The sequence below is a fragment of the Aethalodelphis obliquidens genome, unplaced genomic scaffold (assembly GCF_003676395.1).
Source record: "Aethalodelphis obliquidens isolate GAN/ISIS:26980383/991018 unplaced genomic scaffold, ASM367639v1 scaffold9, whole genome shotgun sequence".
Lineage (NCBI taxonomy): Eukaryota > Metazoa > Chordata > Mammalia > Artiodactyla > Delphinidae > Aethalodelphis > Aethalodelphis obliquidens.
The window spans coordinates 51,463,018-51,483,632 of NW_020837953.1; the positions used below are offsets into that span (position 1 = coordinate 51,463,018).

At 62.1% G+C, this 20,615-nt stretch overlaps 2 protein-coding genes across 3 annotated transcripts in view; one reads left to right on the forward strand and one right to left on the reverse strand.

The window, feature by feature from the left end:
- The window catches only part of MMEL1 (membrane metalloendopeptidase like 1), a 30,528-nt gene extending 21,336 nt beyond the window's left edge, over positions 1–9,192 (forward strand). Inside the window, exons 11-23 of the mRNA XM_027110739.1 lie at positions 2,977–3,113; positions 3,470–3,563; positions 4,769–4,897; positions 5,302–5,400; positions 5,817–5,900; positions 6,270–6,373; positions 6,653–6,711; positions 6,918–7,037; positions 7,511–7,644; positions 7,742–7,807; positions 8,348–8,443; positions 8,890–8,966; positions 9,039–9,192. Coding sequence (XP_026966540.1) covers positions 2,977–3,113; positions 3,470–3,563; positions 4,769–4,897; positions 5,302–5,400; positions 5,817–5,900; positions 6,270–6,373; positions 6,653–6,711; positions 6,918–7,037; positions 7,511–7,644; positions 7,742–7,807; positions 8,348–8,443; positions 8,890–8,966; positions 9,039–9,138 — 1,299 coding nt within the window. The 3' untranslated portion in view covers positions 9,139–9,192. The remainder of the gene's footprint in view (positions 1–2,976; positions 3,114–3,469; positions 3,564–4,768; positions 4,898–5,301; positions 5,401–5,816; positions 5,901–6,269; positions 6,374–6,652; positions 6,712–6,917; positions 7,038–7,510; positions 7,645–7,741; positions 7,808–8,347; positions 8,444–8,889; positions 8,967–9,038) is intronic.
- Positions 9,193–10,902: 1,710 nt separating this feature from the next.
- On the reverse strand, positions 10,903–14,069 carry PRXL2B (peroxiredoxin like 2B). Of its 2 annotated transcripts, XM_027110447.1 has the most exons (7): positions 13,921–14,069; positions 13,483–13,687; positions 12,816–12,867; positions 12,136–12,199; positions 11,977–12,052; positions 11,569–11,687; positions 10,903–11,075 (listed from the first exon to the last, which is right to left on the reverse strand). In XM_027110447.1, the coding sequence occupies exons 1-7, from the start codon at positions 13,981–13,983 to the stop codon at positions 11,052–11,054; spliced, it is 603 nt and encodes a 200-aa protein (XP_026966248.1). In that variant the 5' UTR covers positions 13,984–14,069; the 3' UTR covers positions 10,903–11,051. The 2 variants fall into 2 exon arrangements, with proteins under 2 accessions (XP_026966248.1, XP_026966249.1); XM_027110448.1 differs by lacking the exon at positions 12,136–12,199 and having other exon boundaries at positions 13,921–14,056.
- Positions 14,070–20,615: the final 6,546 nt, after the last annotated feature.

The following is a 20,615-nucleotide window of genomic DNA, read 5'->3' on the forward strand; positions in this document are numbered from 1 at the left end:
AGGACACAGGGAAGGGACTGAGGGCCAGAAGCAGGGAGACGGGTCAGGAGGCTGCAGCACAGCCTAGGCGGGACCAGGTGGCGGCCTGGGACAGCGGCAGCGGAAGGGCTGAGAGGCGTGGCTCGTGGATTCATTTGGAAGGGAGAACAGCAGGACCTGCAAATGGACCAAACATGGGACGTGAGAGGAAGGGGGGACGCAGATGGCCAGAAGGTGCCGCGGAGACGCCCCGGAGCAGGGGTGGCCGTGTGCAGGAACGCAGGGCTCAGGGTGTCTGGACTCTAATGCGTTCACAGAGCTTCGAATTGCCACACATGAGCCCATCCACACAGCCCCCTCCCTGCCCTCCTCCCCAAAGCAGCCACCAGCCGGCCTCCACCACACGCGTGCGCCAGGCTGCTCTCTCCTACGTTCTGTAGGTGAGACGACTTCTCACCATCGTCACACCTCTCGCTGGGGCAGCGGCGGCCTCTCAGTCACCCTGATCCCCGTGCGATCGATCCTAAGAACACACAACAGCTGTGCTCCCGTTCTACTCTTGCTGGGCCTCTGGCTGTTCCAGTTCTGGCCTTTTCTGAGCGATGTGGCTACGCTCATTCCCATGCACGTCTTTTGGCACACACGCGCGAGCATTTCTGTCAGGTGTCCATAGGGATGAAGTGGCCAGGTCTTAGGACACAGGTCATTCGAAAATCATCATACAGATGTACACTCCCCAACAGGAGTGTGTGAAACACCCCCTCCAGTGCTTGGCGGTGCTCGTTCCTTCCGTCTTAGCCCATCTAGGGATGTGTTGCAGATGGACGTGTTGCGGAATTTCATCTGGGTTGGATTTGACTTTCCCTGAGCACTACTTCACACTGACTGGCCAGCAGTGGCCCCCTTTTGTGAAGTGTCTGCTCAGGTCTCTTGCCCATCTGCACTACTGGGATATCTGCCTTCTTCTCACTGACTTTTAGTTCTCTGAATACATTGGATGTGACCCCTTGGTCAGTGTCTGTGTAGTAAATGTCCTTTCCAGTGGGCAGCCTACTGTTACACGTTCATACTGGTTCTTTTTTTTAAAGGAGGGCTTAAAATAGTCCAATTTATCCAAAGACGGATGGATCCTGTCTCTATGGCTAGCGTTCATTGTGTTCTGCTTAAGAAATCTTTGCCCGCCAAGGTTGTTTAGGTCGACGGTCTACCCTGAGTTGATTTTTAGGTACAGTGAGAAGGAATTGTTTCATCTGCTCCTTGTGGCTCCAGATGACCTAGCACCATTTACTGAGAAGACTCCCCCATCAGCCATTGCGCTGTGTGCCAACTTGATTAAAGACCGAGTGCCTTTTTGCACGCTTGTGCCGTGTGCATGTCTGGGTCTGTGCGTTTGTACCTGTGTGTGTATTTCTGAACTCTCCTCTGTTCCAATGGTCTCTCTGTCTATTCACGTGCCGGAACCTACCGCCTCCATTGCTATAGCTTTGTGGTAAGTTTTGATGTCTACCAACTTTGTTCTTCAAATCAATTATTCTTGATCTTTTGCATTTTCTTACAAGACTCAGAGTCAGCTAGTCAATTACACACACACACACACACACACAAAATGCTGCTGAGATTTTGACCGGGATTGCTTGAAATCTAAGCACCAATTTGGGGAAGAGCCACATCTTTCCAAGGTTGAGTCTTCTGATCCATGAAACTTCCATATAGTTACTTCCATATATTTATGTTTTCTTTCATTTCTCTCAATAAGTTTTATAGTTTTCTACTTCAAGGCCTTACATATCTTTCATTACATTGGTTCCTAGGTGCTTGGTTTTTTAATATTATTGTAAATGGTATCATTTTGCAATTTCTCTCATTGTTTGTTGCTAGGATACAGCAATACTTTGTATACAGCAATTTTACTCAAAGCATGTAGTAGTTCTAACAGTTTATCCTTTAATATTTTATAGACACACAATCATGTCCTTTGTAAAAAATAAGTTTTATGTCTTCCCTTTTCAATCCTTATTGATTTAATTTTTTTCTTGTCTTATTGAACTGGCTAGGACTTTCAGCATAAGGCTGAAGTCATGATATCTTGTTTCCCTCCTGATCTCAGAAGAAAAGCTTTGCAACATTTTGCAAGCTTTCATTTAATTTTGTTTGCTGTAGAATTTTGTGGGGTTTTGTTTGTTGCCACTGTTGCTGTTGTACAGATCCTTTTATTAGATTACAGAACTTCTATTTCGATTTGCTGAATCTTTTTCATGAATAGTCAATTTTAATATGACTTATCTGCATCTATTGAAATTACCATGTGATTTTCCTTCTGTATTGTTACCATAGTGAATTATATTGATTTTCAAATGTTACACCACACTTGTATTCCTTGAGTAAATCTAATTTGGCTGTGTTGCATTATCCATTTTATATAGGTACGGATGAATTCCGATTGCTAATATTTTGCTTAGAATTTTTGTATCAATTATCATAAATGAGACTGGCTTATTGTTTTCTTTTCTTTTAATGTCCTTATTTTGGTATTAAGGTTATTCTTGGTCTCATAAATCAAGTTGAAAGAGTTTTCTCTTTTTTCCTTCTCTGGAAAGTTTAAGATTAGTGGTATATCTTCCTTAAATGTCAGATAGTATTCACTGGAAAAGCCAGATGAGTCTGGAAATTTCTATGTGGAAATATTTTAAATTAAATAATCCAGTTTCTTACATACGAAACTATTTATATTTTCTATCTCCTTTCATTTTTTGCTGAGTTGTGTTTTTCCAGGAATTCTTCCATTACACTTGGATTTTCCAATATATTGCCATAATCTCTTTTCACTGTTTGTAGGCTCTGTAGTAATGTCACCCACCTTTTTCCTGATTCTGATTACCTGCACCTTCTCTCTTATTTTTTGAATATTCTTTAGAGGGGGCTGGGTTTCTTGGATGCCCAAGAACTGTGTCTACCTCTCCATCTCTCCCTCTTTCTCCTCACTCCCTCCTTCTCCAGGGATTTAACTGGACTCTCTTCATACAATCTGTGCTATCCTCTGTCAAAATCGAGCTGCTGCCAGATGAGGAAGTGGTGGTCTATGGCATCCCCTACCTCCAGAATCTTGAAGACATCATCGATGTCTACTCATCCAGGTGAGGCTCAAGGAAGGTCCCAAGAGGTGTCAGCATCTTTCCCCTGCTCTCTCCTCATCCCCAACAGCTCCTCCTCTCAGGAGAGAACCCCATAAAGCATTACTCTGAGGCGCGAGGGACATGACGGGGTCAAATGTTTGTGGGCAGTGGAACCTTACGTTAGAGATGCGAACCCCTCCTTGAGTCATCCAGGGGCAGGCAGGATGTATCTGTGGGTCGTCTTGGAGATTTTTTCCACCACCCTGAAGTCTCTGTTTGGTGTGGAGCCTGCTGTCCAAGGGCCCATAAACCACACCCTCTCCCTGGGCAAACAGCGCACACCTGTTCTATCCGCTGCCCTCTGCCTCCTGCCCCAGGACCATGCAGAACTACCTGGTCTGGCGCCTGGTCCTGGACCGCATCAGCAGCCTGAGCCAGAGATTCAAGGATGCACGCGCAAACTACCGCAAGGTGAGCGATGCCCTGCCCCTGCACCGAGCCTGGCCTGTTTCCTTGTTAACACTGACCACCTGCTGTGGGCCAAGCACCAAGGTCCACCCTGGGATCAGAGCTGCGATCCAGGCTCATGAGACACGCCCTCTTGGGGCAGCCTAATAAGCCATCGACAAAGCACAATCTGCTCTTTCAAGACCAGCAAGTAGGATGTGAGGGGAGGGGGTGAGGGCAGGGAGAGTCTCTCTGTGAAAGTGACCATGGAGACCTCAAGGCACGAACGACCCAAGCCAGATTCCCAGGAGCAGAAACAGCTAGTGCAGAGGTCCTGGGGCAGGGACCCCGGGGTCACATGGGGGAAGGTGGGAGATGAGGTCGGGGAGGAGGGGAAGGCAACCATGGGCCAGAGCAGCATGCGGATTCCACGTGCTCTGAGAGCCACTGGGGTGTTAAGAGCGGGAACCACAGTCCGATGTCCCGCCGGGTGTGGTCATTCTGGCTGCTGCGGGGGCACAGGCCGAGTGGACGCAGGGGTCCGGCCCCGATCGGGGAGATGGGGGCAGAAGCCGTTGTGGCAATCAGACCTCCTGCTTTGCCGTCTTGGGCTGAGGACGCCACGAGCCAAGCGTGGAGAAGGGAGCTGAATCCCAGAGCTCAGAGGACAGGGAATGAGTCACACTGACTTGCTAAGAGGCAGGAAACCCCACAGCCCCGGAGCGTGTGGCCAGATGCTGGGCAGAGTTCCGAGGGGGCCATGATTGGGGGCCAGAAATCTGACGGGGGGCACATTTCCATCTTGTGCCCTGTGTCCCCCCAGGGACAGATGGGCAGGCATTCTCATCGTCATTTTGGAGACGGGAAAACCAGGGCCCAGACAGCTGGCGGCTCACGGCTGAGCTAGACAAGGCCCCCAAGGTCAACGCCAGCCTGTGCTTTGGGGTAGGGCTGGAGTCCTTGAGAGCAGAGTCGGCCAGACAGCCAGGCCAGGGTGGCAGGGACAGGGGCCAAGGAGGAACTCGGGGCCGGGCAAGGCACCCGCACCCCGGGGTCGGGCTGGGCCGGGAGCCCAGCCTTCCAAACTGCACACCCGGTCCTCCCACACCAGGGGTGGTGTTCAAAGGGGGTGTCTGAGTTCACCAATGTCCCCCACTGGCCCCTGGGCACGCTGGGGCCGAGACCAGGGAAGCAGACGTTGGTAAACGTGGTGAAATGAAACGTGCCAGGCGCTGTACGGCACGTCGGCACAGGAGGTGCGCTGGCGGGAGTGCGTCAGCTACGTCAACAGTAACATGGAGAGCGCCGTGGGCTCACTCTACGTCAAGGAGGCCTTCCCCAGGGACAGCAAGAACATGGTGCGTGCCCGGCGACCCCGCCCTGGGCCAGGGGACACCAGCCCGTGGCACCTCTCGCCCCAGCAGCGCCTGTGTGCTCAGCGGTACCGGGGAGCACGTGTTTGCCCGGCGCCCCATCACACAGCGGGATGCGGGGAAGCCTTGCCCGCCCCAGGCCTCTGGCCCCCAACAGCTATTGGCCCCGACCCCCAGCCCTGAGGGCCTGCCTGGGAAGGGGGCAAGTTGTACGAGGTGTGGGTCCAGGGCCTGGCAGGCCCTAGGCCCACCCAGGACAGAGTGCTGCCGTGGGGACCCTGTCCCAGGGGGTCAGATTCTGCCCCCAACCCCCCACCACGTTCGGAGCGGCCCCCTGCAGAGACCCCAATGCCGATCAGCTGGGCACCAGGGTCACGCGCCCCCGCCAGGTCAGAGAGCTCATCGACCAGCTGCGGGCAGTGTTCATGGAGACCCTGGACGAGCTGAGCTGGATGGATGAGTCATCCCAGAAGGCGGCCCAGGAGAAGGTGGGCAGGAGGCTGGGAGAGGGTGGCCCCGGTGCGAGGGGTACAGGGTAATCGTCGCCACCCCTTCTTCAGAGATGAGGGCAGTGAGCCTGGGGGTGGGGGGCTCAGGAAGGGGCTGCGGGCAGAGGCGAGACCCCCCAGCAATGTGCAGGGGAGGCCACGGCCCCAGGGGGCAGGACCCCTCTGGGCTGGTGTGACAGCAGCCAAGCAGCTCTGCCCGGCCCGACCCCAGACCCCTGGCTGGCGGCCGGGTGCGAAGGTCGGTCTCTGGTCGAGCCCTTCCACGTTCTGTCCCCATTAGCCTCCCCACAGCCTGCAAGGAGGGCGAGTCCCTTAGCCCCTTACCCACACGGCGGGGGCAAAGCCAGGATGCCCACAGTGGGTTGGGCAGGGACCGGCCCCCATCTCCTCCCTAGGCCATGAGCATCCAGGAGCAGGTTGGGTATCCCGACTACATCCTGGAGGAGGGGAACAAACACCTGGACGAGGAGTATTCCGATGTGCGTGCCACCCACACAGCCCCACCTGTCCCCTGGCCCCAACCCAACCCGCCCCTGAGCCAGCTCCCGAGGACCTTGGGCCCTCAGCTACCGGGGGTGGATCCGTCCGTAGCTCAGCCACCTGGCCGCGTGCTGGGGCTCTGGCATCACCTCCCATTACAGGTGGGGAAACCATGGCTGGGAGGGACTTGGATCTTGCCCGGTAAGTGCACAGAGCCAGGCTTGGCCCCTAGTCCACTGCAGGCAGAGCCTGTGGGCCACATTTGGGACTGCCTGGCGAGTCCTGAGGCCAGTCCCCAGCCACCCTGGACCTCCCTTACCCCCGGGCCCCTCGAGGACCCCGCACGCATGCCCACCCGTCTCCTGTAGCTGAACTTCTCGGAGCACCTGTACTTTGAGAACGGACTGCAGAATCTCAAGGCTGGCGCCCAGCGGAGCCTCAGGAAGCTTCGGGAGAAGGTGGACCGAAACCTGTGAGTGGGGACGGCACAGGGAAGGGGGGCACATGGGCCAGCGGGGGAGGGCGGTGGGTCTGACTCAGAGCCCCCCTGCACCCGCCCTCTGCTTCTGGGGTCCCAGGGAGAAGCCAGGGCTTTGGACTGGCCTAGACCCTGCCCTGGCCGTTGGCCGTGCTGGCCTCGTGGCATGACCGCTGTGCATGGGTCAGGGTGGGCTCTGGCCAGCTGAGTAGGGGGACCTGGAGGGCAGGCCCAGGAGACCTGGGCTCTGAATGACCCACTTGTCTATCACAGCTGGATCACCGGGGCCGCTGCGGTGAATGCGTTCTACTCCCCAAACCGAAACCAGATTGGTATGTTCACCCCACGCCCCATAAGCCCTGCCGTCTTGCCTTCAGAGCCTACGTTTTCTGCTCTGTAAAATGCGGCAGGGGATCATAACCTTCACCTCCCGGCCGTGAGGTTAAATGCCAGGACGCCGAGGTGCACCCACCCCGAGCCTGGCGCACAGGTGTGCTCGCCCACAGCTCACTCCGCCCCCCGCCGCCTCCTCGCACAGTGTTTCCTGCCGGGATCCTCCAGCCTCCTTTCTTCAGCAAGGAGCAGCCCCAGGCCTTGAACTTTGGGGGCATCGGGATGGTGATTGGGCACGAGATCACCCACGGCTTTGATGACAACGGTACGGGGCTGCCTGGAGGGCAGAGCCGCACCTCCAGTCACAAACACACCCCTCCCACCGCTGCGCGGGGGCCCCCCGCCTGGTTCCTGCCTGGTTCCAGGGGCCTCCAGCTGCCACCCAGCGAGGTTGCCTTTCCCATTGGGCTAGACCAGCGAAACCTTCTGAGGGCAGCCCCATGTCCCCAGGGTCCAGCGCTCCCCTCCCCTGGGGTTTAGAGAGTGTGGACACCACAGCAAGGCTCCTTAGTCCACAGTGCCTCTGGGGTCCTGTGACCCAAGACCCCGGGCCCTGACCTTGGGGATGGCATGGACACCACTGAAGCCTTCCATCCCCCAGGGCCTGAGCAGCCCCGTGACAGGGGGCCCATTCTCTGCTCACGTGAGCTCTAGACACTGGGGTTCCCGGGAGGACGTGGGGGAGAGGCTGGCGCTGCACAGGCCGGGCCTCGTGGGCAGCCCCCCGCCCCCATCCAGGCCGGAACTTCGACAAGAACGGGAACATGATGGACTGGTGGAGTAACTTCTCGGCCCAGCACTTCCGCAAGCAGTCGGAGTGCATGGTCTACCAGTATGGTAACTACTCCTGGGACCTGGCCGACGACCAGAACGTGAGCAGCCACCACCCGGACACACCGCAGCCCTGGCCTGGGGGAGGGCGGAGCTGGGGAGCCTGGGCACCCCCGCCATCCTGTCTCCCGCCTGCAGGTGAATGGCTTCAGTACCCTCGGGGAAAACATCGCAGACAATGGGGGGGTGCGGCAGGCCTACAAGGTGCGTCCAAGCAGGGCCCCCGAGGAGGTGGGGCGGGGAGCGACCAGGTCCAGGCAGGGACGGCCCCTCAGCGCAGCAGGGACTGACCCCTTCCCAAGCCCAGGCAGATCCCGGGACCCTTCATCTGACAGGGAGGCAGCAGAGCCCTGGGGGAGCCTGCCGGCCACAGGCAGGCAGGCCCACACTTTACCCCAACCTTAACTGAGGCCTCCGCGCTCTGGGGAGACCACTGCCCACTGCCAAGTAAGGCAGTGACAGTCACTGAACGCCCGCCAGCCTCAGCGACAGCCCTGCACCAGCAGCCTTGGGCACTGGCCGTCAGGCGCTCATTCATGTGGCGGGCTGCCCAGGCAGTGGGCTCCTACCGATGGTCCCTGGGGTTCTCAGAGGCCCCACGCTGCAGGGGCAGGACCCCCACCAGAGGAGGCCCGGAAGCCAGACCTCCCTTCCGCCCCAATGCAAGGACCCTGGAGTCCTGGCCAGCCCGGTGCTGCCCCCAGGAGGGCAGGCCCTGGCCCAGCACCCGCTTGGTGCCTGCAGGCTTACCTGAAGTGGGTGGCGGAAGGCGGCAAGGACCAGCTGCTGCCAGGACTGCAGCTGACCGACAAGCAGCTGTTCTTCATCAGCTATGCACAGGTGGGGGTCGGTCCCCTGCCCCACTGGCTGGAAACCGGCTCCCCCACTTGCACCCTTGGCGGGCCCCCACTGACGCATGCCTCCAGGGACACCCTGGCGGGCAAGCCAGGCAGAACCAGAACTAGTGGGCCAGGAAGGCTTCCTGGAGGGAAAGGATGGTGGCGGCGTTGGAGCCGGGGAAGATTCAGACGTAGCTGTGGAGGGAGAGGGGTGACCCGCTGGCTTCCCTCCCCCCACCCAAGAAGGAGCAGCGGGGGTCCTGACGGGACTCCTTTGTGCCCAGAGAGGAACCAGGCCGCACTCCCTCCGTGCCACAGCCCTAGGGGCGCCTGCCTCCCCAGGCCCACGGTGCCCCCGTAGCATCCCCTCTGGTCCTCCTTGCCCCTGCACCCCATCCCCCTGCCCCTCCTCCAAGTCCCGCAGACATGCCCCTCATGCACCCACAGGTGTGGTGCGGGTCCTACCGGCCCGAGTTCGCCATCCAGTCCATCAAGACCGACGTCCACAGCCCCCTGAAGTACAGGCAAGTGGCCCCCGTGCCCCTGAGCCCCGCGCCCGGGCCGGCGCTGTCTCAGGCTCCTCCGTCCACCCGCAGGGTGCTGGGCTCGCTGCAGAACCTGGCCGCCTTCGCAGACGCATTCCACTGCGCGCGGGGCTCCCCTATGCACCCGAAGGTGCGATGCCATGTCTGGTAGCCAAGGCCAAGCCGAGCTGCGCGGCCCACGCCCACCCGCCGACCCGAGATGCCCCGTCCGCGCGGAGACGGCGCTGCCAGCAAGGACCCGGCGTGCGCCCCGCTCCTGGCGGCCGACCCACCCGCAGCCGACCCACCCATGCCGCACCCGGCCTCCGCACCCGGCCCTGAGCCCCTCCGCGCCCGCCCGCGAGCATCCACACCGCCCACCGCAGCCCTGTAGACACGGTTATCAGTCTTCTGCCCGCTCGCCAAAGCGCGTCCTCCTCAGACGTCCACGAGCTTCAGACTTGAGCTAAGTAAAGGCTTTAAAGCAGTCGGCTGCCTTGTCTGTGTAGCAGGGCCCAGGGCCGGCCGTCGGGGTGACATACCTGAGAAAGTGCCCCACTCTCCCGCTGCACCTGCCGCTGACTGCTGGTGGCCAAGTGAGGAAATGGCAGGGCGCTCCAGGGGGCCCCCCGCCTGGTTCCTGCCTGGTTCCAGGGGCCTCCAGCTGCCACCCAGCGAGGTTGCCTTTCCCATTGGGCTAGACCAGCGAAACCTTCTGAGGGCAGCCCCATGTCCCCAGGGTCCAGCGCTCCCCTCCCCTGGGGTTTAGAGAGTGTGGACACCACAGCAAGGCTCCTTAGTCCACAGTGCCTCTGGGGTCCTGTGACCCAAGACCCCGGGCCCTGACCTTGGGGATGGCATGGACACCACTGAAGCCTTCCATCCCCCAGGGCCTGAGCAGCGCCGTGACAGGGGGCCCATTCTCCCGCTGCACCTGCCGCTGACTGCTGGTGGCCAAGTGAGGAAATGGCAGGGCGCTCCTGACAATTTCCCCAGGGTCTCTCTGCTGGGGGCACAGCAATGACCACGATGCCCCCAAATGCCCGCCCTCGGGGATCACAGTTCAGGTAGGGAGAGGGGATCCTGACCCAGGAAGAAGCTGAGTTCCAGGAGAGGGGCGGGGGGATCTGAGCTGCAGCCCAGAATCTGGATTTGGGGTTTTGGGTAACTGGAAGCCAGTGAGCGGTTAAACCTTGTCACCTGCCCTGAGTTTTTAAATGACCACAGAGAGGCTCTGCTGGGGGCTGGGGACGCTGGGACGCCAGCTAGAAGGCCACTGTGGTTGTCCAGGCCTGGACCAGGGGCATGGAGGGTGCTGAGAAAGTCATCTGAACTCAGACAAGAGAGCTCCTGACGGGGCAGGACAGGAGTTCTGCTCTAGACCTGTTAGGTTTGAGGTGCTTGTCACCTCCCCGCCTCGTGACAGGGGCATCGGGGGAACCGGACATCCCCCCCCCAGGCTACCCCCCACCCCCAGCGGGGCGCACATGACAAGTCTCACGTGAGTAAAGGGCCTGCTGGCAGAGCAGCCCTTTCCCTAAAAGTCCCCGACTGTCCCCCAGACTCCAGCAGGTGGAATGGAAACCATCTCCTCCCTGGAAACCCAGTCAGCTCCCACCCCTCCGGGCCAGGCTCCCGCCTGGAGCTTGGGGAGTTTCCTCACTATCAGACGGAGCCCATCCCACCCTTGTCTCCCACACCCTGGACCTGTTCTCAGACCCCTGACCCACATGTGCCAAAGGCCTGAGGTCTCCAGGGAGGCTGCAGGGGCGCGTCCACCAACAACAACCCACCAGGGAAAGCGACTCTGCTAGCAGGGAAGGTGCCGCCTCGGGAGGCATGACCGCCCCGCTGGCCTGCATGAAGCCAAGAGCGATGAAGGCCGGGGTGGCCAGGGCTGCCAAGGACGCAAGATTCAGAGGCAATGAAGAAACACTGTCCAGAAAGTGCAGTTTAATGCTCATCGCTGCCTGCAGACCAGGCAGAGTTGAGCCCCAGCCCAGAGATTCTGGAATTTGTTCACATCCAGCTCCCAGTGTGCCCAGGGCAGGAGACGCCGCTCACATCCTTGGAGGCCCGGGGCCTTCACCTTGAGCACGCCTCATCACACTGCGGAGCCAGCAGAGGCCCCGTCAGCCTGGCCACACTCCCCGGGGCCAAGAGCAGCGGATCCCACCCTCCAGGGGTCTGTGGCCCAAGCAGAAGGAGGAGTGTGCTGGACAGTCCCCTCCATTCGGGGCACAGGAGGTAGACCACCAGCACCAGGCTAAACTAACGTGGGCAACGGTCACCTGGGACAAACCCCAGCGCTCCCAGGCTGAGAGGACGGGCCCCTCCTCTGCCTTGCAGCCCCTGACCAGCCCCCTGTCCCCTGGAGAGGGCCCTGCTGTGCCTGCCCATCTGGCCACCCTGCCCCTGGCCCGTCACCGCAAAGTGGGGTGGCAGTGACATCCTGGGGCTGCTGTGAGCCCAGAATCACCTAAAGCCAACAAGGTCTGGCTCAGCACCTGGCCACAGCGAGTGCTCAACCCAGGGGTTGGTGGGGGGGGGGGAGCGGGGGGCGGCATTCTTGGCGCAGCGCCCGCCCCAGACCTGGGCTCACCTCGGGCGGCTCACTGGTACAGACCTCCGCAGAGATGCCCAGGGCCTGCAAGATGCTCTCCTGGGGGGCGTAGTCACCTGGAGACTTCTGGACGAAGTGTAGCAGCACTTTGTCTCCACCTGCAGCCGGCGGGCGGGGGGGGGCGTCGTCAGGGTGCCCCTGTGTGGCCACTACCCCACCTGGTTACTGAGATGAGTGAGCTGTTCTGGCCACACCCCACCCAGTTAGGATGACACTCAGAGCTGGGCCACTCCACTAAGGGGGTAACTGTGCTGAGATCAGTAAGCCGGAGGGAGGGAGGGTGAGGGCAGGGTCGAGTTCATCAAGACCTTCCCACCTGAGTACGTGGCCCTGCACCCCCGACCCCGTGACCCTGCGGTGGCCCCTGATGCCCCGCCCCTGGCCCACCTCTGGCGACCACCAGCAGCCCTCCGCTCTGCAGCAGGTCCCCGGAGAGATTGCCCTGGATGCCGACAGCCTTGGCCTGGGGGGAGGGGAGCAGGCCCAGGTCAGTCCTAGACAGAAGGCCCTGCACCTGAGTCCCACACGACCTTGGCCGTCACAAACCTTGGCGGCTACATCACGAACAGGCTTCCCCAGGGAGGCCGGCAGGACGCTCAAGTTGTTGTACCTGCCGAGACACGGCTGGCTTGTCCAGGCTCTGCCTCTTCACCAAAGACAGCCCAGCGCCTGCCCCCAGTCTCTGCACAGACCAGTTCCCACAAGCAGGCCCCGCCCCATCTCACCGGGGGCTCAGGAGGCACGGGGCAGCCAGCCTGTGGGCTGGCAGGCCTGGGGCCCCACAGAGGGTGTGGGGAGTGTGGACTGGGTGAGCCCGGGGGTGCCGGCTCAGCTGGCACTGCCAGTCAGAGGAGGCAGCCAGCCGGTGGGCTGGCAGGCCTGGGGCCCCACAGAGGGTGTGGGGAGTGTGGACTGGGTGAGCCCGGGGGTGCAGGCTCAGCTGGCACTGCCAATCAGAGGAGGCAGCCAGCCGGTGACAGATGCACCCGAGGTGGCTAGGGTGGCCCCTGACTGGGGCACTAGGCCCAGGTGCCCTCTGCAGCCAGTTGTGGGGAGGCCCTGGGTGAGAAGCCTAACCTACAGCCCATAATAGACACTCGGCACCCAAAAGAGAGCCCAGCAGGGCTGGCTGGAGCAGTGGATGGCCCCAGAGCCGGCTTGGCCAGGGAGAGAGGGAGGGGAGAAGAGGAAGAAGGGAGCGGTGAAGCCCCGAGCCCCCAGCTCACCGCTTGAAGCCCAGCTCCTTGTAAAACTGCTTGCTCTCATCCAGGTAGAGCTCTGAAAAGTAGAGGCCACAGGTGGGTGCCCCAGGCCCACCTGCCCCCCTGGCCCACCCTCCGGCATCTGGCCTTCTGTCCACCCTTGGTACCCAGCTCGCCCACCAAGGACCAGGAGGGGCAGAGCAGGGCTGACTGTCCCCATTGTTAGAGGAGAGGCAAAGGCCCAGAGGTACAGGTGGAAAGGGAGAAGCAGGACTTGTCTGGACTCTGCCACTGGGCCCAGGGCTCTGTGAGGGGAGGGGTCCAGCAGGGTGGGGTTGGGAGGCAGCGGAGCCTGGGCTCTGATCCCAGATACTCCTTGGGGAAAGCATCTGGAGAAGCTCAGGATCTGGCTCCTGGGGAGGCGAGGAGCTGGCAACTGACCCAGTAAAAACCTTTGCCCTGGATTGCAGGCCAGAGTCACCACTGAGCCCTCCACAGTGGGAAGAACATCATGTCTGGGGCAGGCGGGTAGAGGCCACAGCCGGAGAAGGCAGGGGAGGGGAGGGGAGGGGAGGGAAAGGGGGAGGGGAGGGAAAGGGGGAGGGGAGGGAGGGGTGGGGGGGGGGGGCGCGGGGGGGGCGGGGCATTGGGGGGGGGGCCGCGGGGGGAGGGGGGGGGGGAGTGCAGGCACCTCCCGCGAAGTAGCCACCGTCCAGGAACTCCTGCAGGCCCAGGGCCTCGGGCCCCACGCCCACCAGGCGCACGCCGTGCTGGTCCAGGAGCCCCTTCAGGCTGCTGAGGTCCCGGGCGATCCAGCGACACACCATGCAGCCAAAGCGCCGCAAGCCGGCCACCACGCACGCCTGCTCCTGCCACAGGCTCCGCAGCTCCACGGCCTGCGCCGGGGCGGGTGAGAGGCGCCGTCGGACCACCGCCCGTGCGCACGTCCTCACCCCCGGCCCCGCTCCCGCGCCCCGTGCCCCCGGCCAACGCCGCGCACGCCCAGCCTGCGCGCCCAGCCTGCGCGCCCAGCCTGCGCCCCCAGCTCCGCGCTGTGCCCCAGCGCCAGCCTCGGATGCCGCTGCCAGGTGCCGGGGCTCACCACCACCCTGAGCCCGTCCAGCCTCACCTCCCCGGTCACCGCGTGCTTCAGGACACACGCGCCCACGCGGGCAAGGTCCACCGTGCTCATGGCGACTGCCACCCCGGACCCCAGCAGTAAGCCCGCTCTCCAGCAGTCCGCTCAGCCTTCAGTACGACGCGCGGCCCGGCTCCGCCTCGGACACGCCCCACCGCCCCGGCCCGCCCCCTCCGCCCCGGCCCCGGCCCCGGTCCCGCCTACCGCAGCTGCCTGTAAGCAGAATAGGCTCCCGGGCACTCGTTTTGTATATGCATGAGCCCGTCAGCCAATGGCGCCGCTGATAGTGGGCGGAGCTTGGAGGTGCGCCTGCGCAGAGTGCAGCGCCCGGCCGGGGGCGGGGTCAGTCGTGGAGTGCGGGGTGGTAAGCGACGGAGCGGTGGGGGTCCCGGAGTTCCGGCGGGGGTCCCATCTGGTGGAGGAGTCCGAGGGCTTAGCTTTTCCCGTGGTCTTGTTTCATCTTGAAAATCCATGAGAATGCAGCGTTTTCTCAGTTACACGTTCGTGTTGGCTTTAATCATAAAATACTGTCAATTTCATGCCAGCTAATACCTGCCTTTAACCCCCAAACTTTGGGTGAAAGGGACCCGAAAGGGATAACAGCAGTGTACTAGGTGCCTTGCCGATTTGTCTTGTTTTTTCCTCGCGACAGCCCTCTGACACCTTTCAGTATCACCCAATCTTACCGATGAGGGCCCTTGGCACAGAGGCTGAGGGGTGGAGCAAGGCAACTCGGACCGCGGGGTCCCACCTGGCCATGGCCTGCCCCGCTCCAAGGGACTGCGGTTCCTGGCACTCGGCCTCACTCCCCAGGACCCACAGACGGCTCCAGGCCCTGGACAAGGCTGGAGAATGAAGGGGCAGCAATCAGCCTGCCCTGGGTTTGGGGAAGGGGGAGTCCCCCTCTTGATACCACACGGTATTCCACAGGGCCTCCCAAGAGAGAGGGGGAAAACTGAGACCCAAGGGGGTGCTGCTGCCTCCTTAGCCTGCCCTTGGGCCTGGGAGGGTGACGGGTCTGGGAGTGGCTGAAGGTCCAGGCTCCAAAACCAAGTTACTATGCCAAAAAGAGAAGGACTTCAGTTTCTGGGTATTGAAGGCAGAAAGGGCAGGCCATGCAGAAGCTAGTAGCAGCAGGGAGCCGTTTGCCCAGTAGGGACGGAGAAACAAGCGGAAAATGCCACAGTTCCCAAACCCAGCCGTGCAGCCCCCGAGGCCGAGGTACCTCCGGGATCTCTGTGAGCATCAGGCATCCCGGTGCCACGTGTGCTGTTCCACATCCCGCCTCTCCTGTCTCCAAAGTGCGGCAACCCTTTCAAGTGGGAGGCAAAGCCTGGGACCAGGAGCACAACATCACGTGACCTGTTCCTCCTGGAGCATTTATCTCATGGTTATCATCCCCGTCGTTCTTGTGGGACTTGTCATAATATACTGGCAATGCATGAAAACAGAAGGCTACCTGGTGAGCAAAGCCTGTGGTCCTGTCAGGGCTCAGGTCCCGAGGAGTGACAGCCCAGAGACCCTCCACGCTCTATCCCTCAAGTCTAGAGGAAGCAGACCCCAAGAGTGTCTCCAGCATTCCTTGCCCCTTAGGGATGTGGACCTCCCACAGAGCCAGAGCCACCGTGTCATGAGATCTCTCAATGGTAGGGGGACAGGATGGGGAGCCCTCTTCCTCCCTGAGGGAGCAGTGGGGGCACAGGGCAGGCTGCAAACAGCTGGGAGAGACACTGGGATAAAGGGTTAGAAGCCCCGTTGTCAAGGCTGTGTCCCCACCAAGAGCCTAAGTGTCCTTCCTTCCTTTACTGGCTCGTTCATTTATTCCCTTCTTCTCTTATCTGCCCTACTCTGGGCTCCTCGTCTGCACCAGGTCCCAGCTGGACACCAACATCCGGCCTGTGTAGACCCAGCTCTGGCCTTTGGGAAGCCCCATGCACACCCAAAAGGGAGCAGGTACTCAGCAAAGATATCCAAATTAGAGAGGTCGGCGACCATCTCAGGGTGTGTCAGCAAATCCTTGCTGTGTCCTCACCCGAAGTCCCCCAAGGTGCAGAGAGGTCTCGGGTTCCAGGCTCTGAGCAGACCGGCCGGGCAGTGGCCAGTGTCCCTTCTCACCCCAATTCTGTGGCACCTGCTCCTTGAGGGGTGGGGGGAACCTCCTCTCTGAAGTGCTGACCCCCTGTCTGTGCCTGACAGTCAAATTGGAGTTAGGGACCAGGGTCTGGCAACTGAGGAGGTGGGCAGGTTTGCCCCTATATCTCTTCGTGTGTCCTGGGCCCCTGGGGGTTAGGCCAGCAAGAAGCCCTGTCCGCTTTGGCCTGGCCTGTCTCTGAAAAGCTCAGTCTCCTGGGGAGAGGCCCCACATCTCTGTCTGGTTCCTCCTCATGTGTGTCTCTGTTTCACAGGAAGACCCGCCAAAGAGAGGTTCTCCCTCCAGGTATTAACACCTGTCCCCGCAGCTGGAGGTGATGCTGCGGGGGTGGGTAGACGCTCCCAGGCCTCTGATGGTCTTGAGTCCTTAGTCTACAGCCCTGCCTGCTAAGCTGGGAAGAGAGACACAACTCCTCCCATACAAACTGGGTCCCCGGGACACCTGGGGGCTGGAGCCGGGCTGGAGCTGAGCGTGTCCAGCAGAAGCGGACGTGGCTCTCCAGGCTCTGCAGGCCCTGCCGGGTGTCACTGCAGAGGCTGTGGAGGACACTGCAACCGAGTTCACTGCGAGGGGCCGACCTGCTGATCAACGGGTCCGGGACGCAGGCGCCTGAGATACCTCGGGCCGTGCCTGCTGGGAGCTTCAGCGCCCCCGGGCCCGAGCGTGGAGGCGAGCGGAGCTGGTGGGACCCCTCCTGAGCTCGCTTCAGGCTCCACCCAGCAGAGAGAGGGGCCGCTGCTCAGGGGGCTTTGCAGACCCCTCACACACACCTCCCCGTCAGCTGCAGGAGGCCTCGCTCCTCAGCCGCCCAAGCACTGAGCCAGCCCTGTGAGGAGGCAGCCACTAGCCCTTCCTGGCGCCCCAAGGCGCTCATCCGGAGGACGGACCTGTGGGCACGTCCCTCCCGGGGCTGGGACTGGACCGGACGGGCCTGAATGTGGCCTTATGTGAGCATCACATTTGGAAGGGATTTCTCTAAACTGTAGTCGTGTTCTGCTCCCTTTCTTCATTTGGAAGCTCTGGCCTCCACTGGGGGTCAGCCAGGTGTGGACACGGGCGTAAGGCTCCCGGCAGGGAAGATCCCCGGGAGGCAGGGCAGGGCCGGGGGCAGCACCTGGTCCTCCACATGCTGGGGGTGGGGCAGTAGCAGGATCTGGGGGCCGGGGTCAGCTTTCCTACCTGGGTCACAGACTTGGCACTGCAGACCCTCGATCAGGCATTGAGGTGGGCCATGGAGGCCCTGGGGTTGCAGGGAGCAACTCCCCACAGGGCAGCCTCGCCCGATGCCCTGCAGCCCAGGGACCCAGGGCACTCAGGGCTGGGAGGGCCGGAGGGAGCCCCCCATCACTGGACACCCCGGCAGGTACGACCCCATCTGCAGTGACCTAAAGGCACCTGGGCTCTTCCCCACGCCCTGGTGAGCATGCTGGGGGAAGTCAGACCGTTCCGGGGGAACGTGGAGCCCTCCTGGGACACCTGGGCCTGGTTCTGTCACAGGGGCCGCCCTACAGGGCTCATGGCCCACTCCTGGCGTCTGTGCCCCTGCCAGGGGCTTCATGCCCCCCCTGGCGGTGGGCGCTGTGAAGGGAGGGACTCCTGGACAGGGAAGGGGCGGGGGGATCTGCCCTCAGCCCACAGCGCTGGACCCCCAAACCAGCCCCACAGAGAGGGTCCCTCCAGGGCTGCACTCGGGCCGCCGCCTCCTCTTTGCCCAGGGTCATCGCTGGGAGCAGGAGGTACAGCACCTAAGGGAGATGGCCCCGAGCCTCAGTCTCTCTCTCTGTGAAATGGGGCAGCAGCCCCTGCCTCTGGCCATGCCCTGCAGGGATGCCACGGGTGGACCTAGGACAGGCTCCAGGAATGCCTGAGTGTGACTACCCCGCTCAGGTCTTGGCACCCCCACGCCACCCTCAGGGAGCCCAAGGCCCTGTGGTCTGGACAGCATGCCAGCCTCCCTGCTGGCCTGTGCTGGGCCTGCTGAGCCCTGGGGAGCCGGAAGCATCAGAGCAGGGGAGGCCCCCAGGCCTGCCCAGTCGGGGAGACAGGCTGCTCCGGGCCCGGGGCTGGGGGAGGCCACGCTGGGGCCCTGGTCCCAGGGCTGGCTCCGCCCGGCAGTCAGGGGCCCTCCCTGAGGAGTAACGGCCTGCACTGGCAGGGGACCACACTGGCGGGAGCAGGTGGCCTCTGGCCCGGTGCATGAACATCTGGGCTTATCACCCAGGACAGGGCTGCCGGCTGTGGGTGGAGATCGGCTGCCTGCTGCAGAGCCCCACCCCAAGGGCACGTCCCAGCCAGGCTTTCCCAGAGCAGCCAGGCCAGGGGGCATCCTCGCCTGCAGGGGGCTCACCTGAGACTCCTGGATGGGGCTGCGGCGCAGGGGCCTGTGGAGGACAGTTTCTGCTGGTGGTGGGCCTGGCTCTCCTGAGGTCAGGGGGGCAGGGTGCCAGGGCCTGGTTCAGCCCGGGAGAGCCAGATACTGGGGGACAGAGGCCCATGTGAGGTCAGGACAGGGACATGGCCCAGGCCGGGATGGGGAAGGAGGGGTCAGTGGGGCACACCCAGGGGGCAGGAGTGGGGACACTGCTGGGTGGTGGGACAGGCAGACACGCTCAGGGGTCTCCCCAGGCTCCAAGCATTAGCCTTGGGCACCGGGCACCAGGGTGGCAGCCCCCCGCCTCGCAGAGGCTCCGTGTCCCTCCACAGGACCATTCAAACCCTGGCTACAGTCCCCCAGAAAGCCAGGGAGGAGGGGTCGCCTGCAGCAGGAAGTGTTTGCTCTCCAGCCCCCAGGGTCCCCTGGGCCCACAGCTGCTGGGGTAACGAGCCCTCTCGGCGACAGCTCAGACGGGGGTGCAGGCTGCGTGCAGGGGAGAGGCAGGGAGACCGGAGTCAGGCGGGGGGTGCGGGCTGCCAGCCGGGCGGGGGGGGCGAGGGGAGGGGCGTGTAAGCGGGGAGGTCAGGCCCCCACTGGTGCAGTCTCCGGGCACAGGTCCTCCTGCCCCAGCCAGTGCCAGCTTCCTGGCCCCGCCCCTGTGCATTGGCAGGCGCACTTCTGTTCCTGTAGAAGCGGGTGGCCCCCCAAAAGTCATGTGCGCTCCGCCCAGTGCTCTGAGCCCACAAAGGGGGCCCAGCTTGGCTTCCCTTTACCTGTCCCAGCCTCCACAGGTGACAGTCCCCGCCCGCATGCAGTGTGTCCCATGCGCGTCCCCACCGCTGCCAGGCTGTGAGTCCAGCTGCCTCCTGCGCCTTCCTGAGCTCAGCTCTGCGGAGTCCGAGGGGATGCGGGAGCGCACACTTTGCCATCTTTGATGGCCAGAGGGCCTCCCCACCTTGTCCACACCCCACCTGTCCCTGGAAAGGGGCAGGGCTGGGTCATTTTGCTCCATTTCACTGAAGGGGAGACAGGGGCTCAGAGAGGGACGGGCCTTGCCCAGAGTCCCCCGTGCAAGCTGTGCTCAGACCCAAACCCCGATCTTCCCGTCCAGTGGGGCTCGGGGCTCTCCCCACCCAGGCTTCTCACTCCACCAGTGCCCTCAGAGCTGGTGAACAGGGGCAGGCCTTGTGGGGGGGGACCACCACTGCCACCCTCTTGTGCCTCCGGGCTGCAGAAGGAGGGTGTGAAGAGCCCCACCTCACATGACACTGGAGCAGGGCGCCGGGAGGGTGGGGACCCCAGCGGCAGGTGCGCGTGTCGCCAGGCTGCAGACACGTGGGGTCAGCCAGCTTTGCCTGGATCTCCCCAGGCAGGAGCTACACGAGTAGGACTAGCCAGCGGCCACCACGTCCTCACGGTCGCCCCCTACTTCCATTTCCAGGGGAGCCTGGGGAGGAGAGCCTGGGTGCCAGGGAAGGGACAGGGCAGGGGTGCAGTCATGGGCGTTGGGGTGGGGGGTTGACTACCATCCTGTTTGCAAAGCTTCCCAGAGCTCAGACGCAGAGCTAAGCACGAGCCCCTGTCCCCCAGTACAGCCAGCCCAGCCCCACAGACTCCAGGAGTCTGAGGCAGGGGGGAGGACAAGTGTGACCCAGCGGCTTGGGAGCCCCTGTGAGACGTCCACCAGCACAGGCTCCCGTCCCCCTGGGAGGGCCTGTCCTGCTATTCACCTCTCCACTGCCTGCAGGCCACCGGGGGGTTTCCAGTAAAGGGGAAGGGGCACCCCTGCATCCTTGGAGGAGGCTGGGGCGGGGCCCTTCCCCGCTCACCATGTGTCCCCATCTCTGGCTGTCATCTGCTGGGTGTCCCCTCTCCTCCCTCGGTTCCAGGCCCCCAGCATCAGCAGGCAGGGCAGGATCAGAGGGTGTCCCCCAGAGAGCCCTGTGTCTGTCTGAGGCTCCGTGGGGCTCCTGCACCCAATCTATACTTGGGGGGACAGAGGCAGAGCCCGCATCCCAGGGCCTCTCCTTCCACTTCCCTGTATGACTGTGGCGCTGGGACCCAGGGCCTCCTCTCCCCTCTCCTGACTGAGCCAGAGCCTGTGCCAGAGACCCCCCGACACCCTCAGGGCCCAGGAGAGGGCTGTGCCCGGTCGGGATC

What these genes read in the sequence shown, in the direction of transcription:
- PRXL2B (XM_027110447.1), bottom strand. Translation starts at nt 13,983, where the DNA reads ATGAGCACGGTGGACCTTGCCCGCGTGGGCGCGTGTGTCCTGAAGCAC. An exon ending in GCTGCTGGTGGTCGCCAGAG is followed by an intron (nt 11,688 to 11,976) that starts GTGGGCCAGGGG and finishes CGCCGGCTGCAG; the next exon opens with GTGGAGACAAAGTGCTGCTA. An exon ending in GTACCAGTGAGCCGCCCGAG is followed by an intron (nt 11,076 to 11,568) that starts GTGAGCCCAGGT and finishes CTGGCTCCGCAG; the next exon opens with TGTGATGAGGCGTGCTCAAG.